General features: G+C 47.4%; 1 protein-coding gene across 3 annotated transcripts in view; it reads right to left on the bottom strand.

Moving 5' to 3' along the window:
* Positions 1-315: 315 nt before the first annotated feature.
* The window catches only part of MTARC1 (mitochondrial amidoxime-reducing component 1), a 24493-nt gene continuing 16285 nt past the window's right edge, over positions 316-8523 (bottom strand). The window contains exon 7 of one of the 3 annotated variants that reach the window (XM_027122232.1): positions 316-1671. In XM_027122232.1, coding sequence (XP_026978033.1) covers positions 1542-1671 — 130 coding nt within the window. In that variant the 3' untranslated portion in view covers positions 316-1541. Of the gene's footprint in view, positions 1672-3165; positions 5759-8523 lie in introns of those variants that run through there. The other 2 variants (XM_027122231.1, XM_027122233.1) reach the window with 2 other exon arrangements.

Genomic DNA, 8523 nt, shown 5'->3' with positions numbered 1-8523 from the left:
ATTGGTTTTGCCCATTCACATCGGTCAGCTTTCAAAGTCTGACTTCCTGCCAAGAAGTGAGTACAATCTGAAACTAGTCAAAGTAGCTTCCATTTATTTACAGTTTTGAAACACATTTTTCATGACTTAGCTTCCTAATACAGTCAAAGGGCAAAATGGCAACGAAAGATATACTTCCTCAGATCTTAGAGTTATATAATCTGATCAGGAGAAAAATCAGATATGGGTTTTTAAGTGAATTGGCATATGTTTTCTTTTTCACCTTTGAAAGGTTTTATTCAAAACCTAAAATAAAGCCATTTATTTCAAATCACACAATCACGTTTCTTCTCATCCATGGACTTCAGAACTTTTTCACCCTGATTTTGAGGAGGAGTAACCAGTCTTGAGTTGATGGGACCAGCGAGATCCAGAAGGACCCGTGACAGCACAGCCATGCTTTTAGAACCAAATGCCCACAGCAGAGAAACAGAGAGTACCTGGAAGGTACCCCACTTTCTTTCAAAAAATTTTTCTAGGCTAGAAAACTAAAACCCATCCACAAGTTTCCCTCTTTCCAACAGCTGAAAAGCTGAGAAAGGCTGAGCTGTCATTCAATGCCACTAGGTGGCATTATGTCCTTTTCAGACTATTTCTTTTTGCTCTTAAGACGGGCACCATGGTTTCCCTGGGCAACATCAAACAGCATCTCAGACCACATCAGGCAAGGGTGTTTCCCCTACTTAGTGCTACTGTTCACTCTCATGTACTGGGAAAAGTCTGGGCTCACCAATGGGATATATTTGATACTCCGTTTCAAGGCAAGGAAGTTTTGGTCTTGCTTTCCACATATTACATATCAGAGTCTGAATGCAACGCTGCTCTCATGAGTTGATTTTCTACCCTGACATCTCTGCTGTCCTACAGCCCAGAGGTACTGCATGCATGCTATGAAGGTCCATCAAATCCTCATGGACACTGTCTGAGATGATCTATGGAAAATGAACATCCTAAGTGTTTCCTGAAGGTCAGGCTCCTTATGCCCTTTTAAAAGCTTGTCTAGGGCTTGAGGAGAAAAGTGAAGTGACAGTCCAGCCTTATCTGGAGAGCTATTTAATTTCCATTGCATGCCGTGGGCATGGGGTACTAAAAGATTCCAGAACATTCTGCTCACTCCCCCACTCTTACTCTTTCTCTTCTCTCCTCTTTCCCTAAAGAATAGCAATGAGATGATGGAAGTTAGCCCTCTGGGTAGGTGAATGGAGAAGAAGAAGAAAGAATGATTCCACAATCACAGTTATACAAGCGATTTTTAGAATCCTGCCTTGTCATTTAAGTGACTTACTGAAGTCCTATTAAGTTATCAAAACTCTCTTTCTTCACTTTGTGCACTGGGATGCGGGAAGCACTGAGACACAAGGAAGAGTCCAAAAGACGAAAAACTTGGTGATCACAGAGCTAAAGAAAATGCCGAGGTGTCAGGTCCAAAATACAGTGCTTCAAGTGTTGGCATATTTGAGGACGTTTTTTAAAGACATCTGCTATTCCAGGACATATGATTCTTATTCCTGGCCGAGCAGGTACACAGGGTCTCCCACTTGGATGGTCCCTGGGTTTTCCAGAACAAAATACTGTCCAAAGAGAGGTGATTTTCCATATAACTTTCGCTCAGAAGGGTCACACAGGCGATAACTGCAACAGGAGACAGAACACCATAAGTCACAGCCAGCCAGAAGCAAGAGCTCAAACAGCATGTGATTTCTTCTCGCTGAAGGATCTACCCACAAAGGCCAGCGGGCTGCCCAGCTCCAGCGAGCACTGTTCCCACCCCGACTAATAGAACAGCGCCTCCTGGGGTTGTACAGTAAACTGCCCGCCCAATGCACAAACTACCAAAGCATAACCAATGGCCATATTCCCACCTCTTTTCTCCTTGGAATGTTCCCGTTTTCAGCATTAAGAGATTAGGGACTCGAGATGCTCAGACATACTTTATCACTTCCCTTTTTCCTTGGTATCTCTCCATGTCTATCATCCTACCAGTCCATCAGGCTCAGAGCCCTGAGTCATCCTTTATACCTTTTCCCTCACTTTCCACAGCTTGTCCATAGCTGCCACATCCTGAGGTTCTTCCTGTACCACATCTTTTGAATGTGCTCACTTTTTCTCCGTCATAATCTCCCTTCAAGCATCCTCAGATGACTATAATACCTTCTTTTTTTTTTTTTTGGCCACACCGCACAGCATGTGGGATCTTAGTTCCCTGGCCAGGGATCGAACCTGGGAAGTCCCTATAATAACTTCTTAACCAACCAATTTTCCTCATTCTCCCCTCTTCCACTTTCAATTCACTCTAAACACTACCCTACGTTACTTTCTTAATTTTGCTCTGGTCTTATCACTCCCGAGGCTCAGAAACTTTCAATGGATCCCCAGTGCCTGAGGAATAACATTCCAAGTCTTCGGCCTGGCATGCAAGGCTCTTGACCTGGCCCCAGCCAGCTTTTTCAAAACCTCTGCCCCTTCTGTGCACTTCTGCAGTGCTCTGTTGGATTCCTCAATGTCCTTTCACCTTGCTTTGCATTTTCCTGGCTCGGGGGTTCCTCTGTGGGATCCCCTCCCTCCATTACCCAAGCAGTAGAATTCTACCTTTTCTTCAAGGTCCAAATCAAATGCCACCTCTGCTAGGAAGGAAGCCCAGGGTCCCCCAGCCAGGAGCGGTTTCCCCATCCTCAATTTTCTCTGCTTGCCCCTTGCCCCTCACATGCCGTGTCCTACAGTGTCAGGGCATGTGTCTACCTGCTCTACTGTACAAGACAGAGAGTCCGTAGAGAGCAGGGAATGTGACTAACTCCCTCGTACTACTCACACCCAGTGCTGGGCACTATATGTCACTGGTGACCCACAATCATTTGTTGAACAGATGAATGTGTTGGTGAGTAAAATCCTGTTAGAAGTAGTATCACATCTTTGTCAGCCAGAAAACGCAAGAATCCCCAGGAAGAGTGTACATGAGATGCGTGTGAATGACACGGCAAGATTTTCCCTCACCCCACCTCCACCAGGAGAATGTTTTCCTTCTGTTTCTCATTTAAGCTAACTCCATTTTTTTTAACATCTTTATTGGAGTATAATTGCTTTACAATGGTGTGTCAGTTTCTGCTTTATAACAAAGGCTAACTCCAATTTTGCATCACTTTTATATTTAAAGCATTGTGATGGAAAGCATTTTTGTTTCATTCTACTGTGCCTTGAGAAAAAAAAATAAACTATTGCAACAAATCAGTCTTACTTTTGTTCTTCAACTCAGAAGTGGCTAATGAGAAAATGGAGAGGGTCAAATCTAGAGCTTCTTTCTGCAGACCCTCAGCTCCTCCCCAGCTGCAGGCACCATGTTGGTTTTGCTCATTGCTATATGCCTACAGCCTGGTACAGCACCTGGTACGTTGTAGCCACTCCAAAGAAGGTTGGATGAACAAATGGAGACATCAACAAATGGATGGGAACCATGAACCACTGATCCAGCCAGTCCCGTAGCCAGGTCTCTGCCATGACCTTGGACCCTGGGAAGCAGGCGCCTCTCCTAGCCTGCCTCTCCTCTGTCAGCATGCAATACCAAGGACATCTGGGGATCTGTGTCCGTTGGAGGGTGACTTCTTCAGGATCCGGGCAGATCGGCTACTTTCATGGCTTGGGATTTCTCCTTGTTGCACGCTCCGTAGCCTGAGGCTCTGATTATCTCAGGGAACTGAGAGTTGGAGTTCTGGGCATCATACATTGACACTTTATGAAGTACATCACACAGATTATCCCTTAATCCTTCCAACAAGTCTATGTGGGAATGCGTATCGTCCCCACTTTACAGGGGTCTCGCATAGGAGTGACGGACTTGGCCAAGATCACAGATCTAAGTGGTCAGGCTGGAGCCGGAACTGAGGTCTGACTCACTCCAGAGTCAGGACTTTTCCCACCAGGGATGTGATCCCTGGTCCTCCTTATACCTCCTGAGTACACGCGCAGGCCTGAGAAGAGCTGAGGGGGTTAATATTTATTCTCCTACACGAACATTCGGCCACGCGCGGGTTTCCCCTGCCCCTTCCCATCAACCACGCAGGCACACACTTACTCCCCCGGCAGGTAACTTAGGAGCGGAGGACCCACAGAAGCCGTCGCCCCTCCCAGCCCAGGACCTTAACCTGCTCGGTGTGTGTGTGGGCGGGGGGGGGGGGGTCAGGGACAAACGCAGGTGATAGTCGCAGGGGCGAGGCGACCGGCTTGTCCTGCCAGGCGCCCCAGCTCCGTTCCACCTGCGCCCCTGCTGACACCGTCCCTGCAGGGCTACCGGGGAGACTCTACAAACGAGATCAACGGCGACCCCTTGTGGGACTGAGACGGTATTGTCAGCGGTCTGTGAATTCACGGGCACACCCAGCCTTGCTCAAGAGACGGAAAACACGGCATTGCATCATACACGGATCGCCTATGATTTTTTTTCTCCAAATATATATATATTGTTGTTGATGACGATGGGATTAATAAATTACAAAGCCATTTAAAAATGCCTTTCTTGGTGCATTTTTCTCTTTCAATAAACATGAAGCAAACGACTGACTCTAATGGGAGACACAAGACGTTCTGTTTATCTTAAACAGAGGTCTCCATCCTTAAGGGCGCCGTGTGAGTGGAAACTGTTACCTATAAAGTGCTGTGCACCGGTGAGGGCTGCTTGGTTTACTCATTGACTGGTCAATGCCCAGACCCTGACTTGCAGGCAGGGTCTCTGATCACCGCCGGGTCCCCACCGAGGGGCACAGGCCACTTCTGGGACCTCCCAACCTGCTATGTACACGGCCAGATCAGGAATAAAACAGCACCGTGAAGACGCCACGGAGAGGAGGAGACAAAGGCTGAGCAGGTTGGGCTGCGTTGCATTTAACGCAGCCTCAGAAAATGGAAAGAAGTGTCTCCAGGATTTTCCCTCTCTCAGAAGGTGTCAAGTTCGTAAGCTGAGACTATCAATAACCATAGCCTAGATGGTCGTTATGTATTTTATCATCTATTAGAAAAACAGTATTTATCGCTTTATTCGGGTCAAGGGGGAGTGTGAACCAGGAGATGTATTATTAGTCCAGCTTTTACAAATAAAGAAACTGAAGCAACAAGAGCGTAGCTGACTTGCCAATGTCACACAGTTACTGGGAGGTGACAGAGCCAGACTGGCTGGTCGTCTCCTTCCAGGGCATCACTACCACTAAATCCTCCTGTCTTTAGCTCGACACAGCACAGCCTAACACAAGCGGAGAGCGGCAAACGCCCTTACTGTCCAAGTGTTCCTGCAGCCAACAAAACCAGTGCATCCACAGAACACATGAGCTTTATTCTTTCTACTGCAAGCAACAGCGATAGACCCCCAGCACTCCTGTGGGATCAGTGTGGGAGCCCCTCTCCCTTCAGAAAGAAAAGAATAATTCCCTCTTCATATTTTCAAGCCAGCAGACCAGCCTCCACCGTGCTTCGGGCTGTATCTCCCAGACAAAGGCCCCGCTGGGCCTGAGGCCCATAGCTATTCAGCACTGGTCTCCCTGCTGAGAACCTGTATTCCCGAAGCAGCACAGCCCTGGGTATGGGGGACCCAGGAAGAGGGAAGGCAGTGCGGCTCCCAGCATCCTGCCGGAGAGCCGGAGAGCAGAGAGGTTGCTCCCGACACCGCTTTGCTTCGCTTCCGTGATTTATGTCAGGCAGCCGGGGCCTTGCTCTTCCCGATTTATGGCCGTCTGTCCTGGGGAGAACATAAATTATTGCATCTATGGCAATTTACATCTCAGTAAGATACAGGGGAAGACACCTAGGCTGGCACCCATCTCCTGGGGTATTAGGAGAAATTAGGTTGGGATGGTTCCTGAGAGCCTGCAGGGGACCAGGAGGGCTGTGCCGCTTCCGGAGACCCTGCCTGCTTGCCCTGGCTCTGCGTTGGGCTCAATTACCCTCCTTCTAGAAACACAGGGCTCCCGATGGGCTGGGGGGAGGCACTGAAGATTCAGAGGACTGGCCCAAACCCAGGCACTTTGTGGATCCAGAGGGAAAGGTGCGAGACTCCAAGCACAGGGTTGGGAAGAGAGAAAGAACAAGATGTAAAAAGAAAAAAGCATGACGGGGACTGGGTGGTCCAGTGGTTAGGGTTCCGTGCTCCCAATGCAGGGGGCCGGGTTCCATCCCTGGCCAGGGAACTACATCCCACATGCCACAACTAAAAAGATCCCGCACGCGGCAACGAAGATCCCACGGGCCGCAACGAAGGCCTGGCACAGCCAAGTAAATCAAATAAATAAATATTTTTTTAAAAAAGGATGACGGTCAATTCCCCAAATCACCTGTCTGGTTTGCACACAGAACCATCGAGGCCTGTCCACCAGGGCCTGAGCCAGAGGGGGGCCTGCGGATCACCTGGTAGAACCAGGGCTCCCAACACCCACGACAGGACGCCTTCCCGGGTCCACCCTGCCTCCGTCCTCCGTGTAGCTCCTCCGCGGGCACAGGAAAGTGGGAAGACCAAACTCTGATTTGTTCTCGTGGTGAGTGAGCCAGCACATTCTGAGGAATCGCTAGTCCATCGCTGTGGGTTCTCAGAACCACTCCGCTCTGGAATGTCCCACCACATCTAGTAAACTCTTCCCCAACATTTTATTGGGACCATCCTCAAACAGGCAAACAAGTTCAAAGAATTTTAAAGAGACCATCCAATTACCAACCATCTGGACCCTACATATAACATTTTACTGTATTTCCTTTATCACGTATTTATCCATCCATCCTTCCATCACAATTTTTTTTTCCATTTCCAAGTAAGTTGCAGACTTCAGTAAATTTCACCTCTAAACAGTTCAGCTGGGAAATCATTTCCTAGGGTTAAAATTTCTTAACTTTGTGGGGAGGGGATAAAATTTACACGGAGTGAAATGTACAAATCTTAAGTGTTCCATCGTATTAACTTTTTACAGAAAATTAATATTGTTTTGGGTGTTGAGAGATACACAACATCCCTCAAAAGGATGGGATTTGCCTTAAGCTGGTCTGTAGCCCCTTCTTTGAATATTCCCACAAATCTACAACCCATGGTGGGGACTCAGACAAAAAGCAGCCATTTGCCCTTCACATCAAGAATTCCTCTCTGTACCTCCCCTCCCAACCTCCTTCCAACCCACCTTGTTTGAGACTGTTCCTGACCTCCCTCTCTCTGCCACGTGGCCTGGCCCCTGGAAGGCCAGCTATTTACCTCGCTGTAGCCTGGCCTTGTGCACGACACTGGTCTCCATGGACCACAGGTGCCGGCTTCATGCTTGGAGGCAACGTGCTGTTTGGGACAGAGCCCCTTGTCCCAGGCTTCAGCCTGCCAGGGAGGGGCCAGATTAGTAGCTTCTGGGACAGCAGGATCAGCAGAGAGGGGTGGAGACTAGATTGTTGGTTCAAAGAGGGCCATGAGCTTGATGAGAGATGGAACGAAAGAGACCCCCATTCCAGGGGAACAAGTTGGGTCACACAAGCCCAAGCATAGCCAGCCCTTAATGCGCTCTTTCATGAGGGCTTTGATGTCAGATGACCAAACTTCCACTGCATTCTTTCCTCAAGTCTTCCAGGGTTTTGCCTAAAGCAGGGACCACCATCCTCCCCGCCTTCCCCCTCCCCCCCTGCAAGTGATACCCGAGGACGCATGTCAGGGTCAAAGCCGAGGGTCTCAGGGGCTGCAGAGATGAGACCTGACGCCCCACCTGTGATCCTGCATTCAACATGGAAGGGACCAGTGAAGACGAGCATTTCAGGGTTTCAGCAACATCCTGGCCGTAGATTCGGCAGATAACAGCACAGAAGTGTGTGAATCATGAATTGTTGTTTTAGCAAAAGTACTGCAGGTTGATTATAGAAAGTTTAGAGGCTACATACCAGCATATATATTTTCTCCATAATTTCATTACCAAAAGAGCCATGAATGTTTCAGTTTACAGCCTGCCAGGCTTTTAGCTACTCAGGCACATTTATATATTTTAAAAAGGAAAATCAAATAAACAAAAAAGTCAATACTATATATGTTCATTTGTAATCAGCTTTTTAAAATGAATCTTATCTTAAATATCATTCCATGCAATTTAAACTCATTGTCTGTCATTGTCTTTCATTAAAAATTTGTTATGGGACTTCCCTGGCAGTCCAGTGGTTAAGACTCTGCGCTTCCACCGCAGGGGCCTCTGGTTCGATCCCTGGTTGGGGAACTAAGATCCCTCATGCCATGCGGCACCGCCAAAAAAAAAAAAAAATTGCTATCATGAAAATTTTAACATAAACATAAAAGTAGAAAAAACGGTGCAATGAATCCCCACGTAATTATCACCCAGATTCTATTTATCAAGATTTGACACATTTTTCCACATGTTCTTTTGCTAAAATAATAGACAGCACACCCCAGATATCACATCACTTCACTCCTACATACTTCAACATGCTTCTCTTAAAACATATAGGCATTTCTTTTTTTTTTTTTTTTTTTTTTTT

The sequence above is a fragment of the Aethalodelphis obliquidens genome, unplaced genomic scaffold (genome assembly GCF_003676395.1).
Source record: "Aethalodelphis obliquidens isolate GAN/ISIS:26980383/991018 unplaced genomic scaffold, ASM367639v1 scaffold24, whole genome shotgun sequence".
Taxonomy (NCBI): domain Eukaryota; kingdom Metazoa; phylum Chordata; class Mammalia; order Artiodactyla; family Delphinidae; genus Aethalodelphis; species Aethalodelphis obliquidens.
Note: the sequence above shows the minus strand (reverse complement) of the source record. Positions and strands in the feature narration are given on the sequence as shown.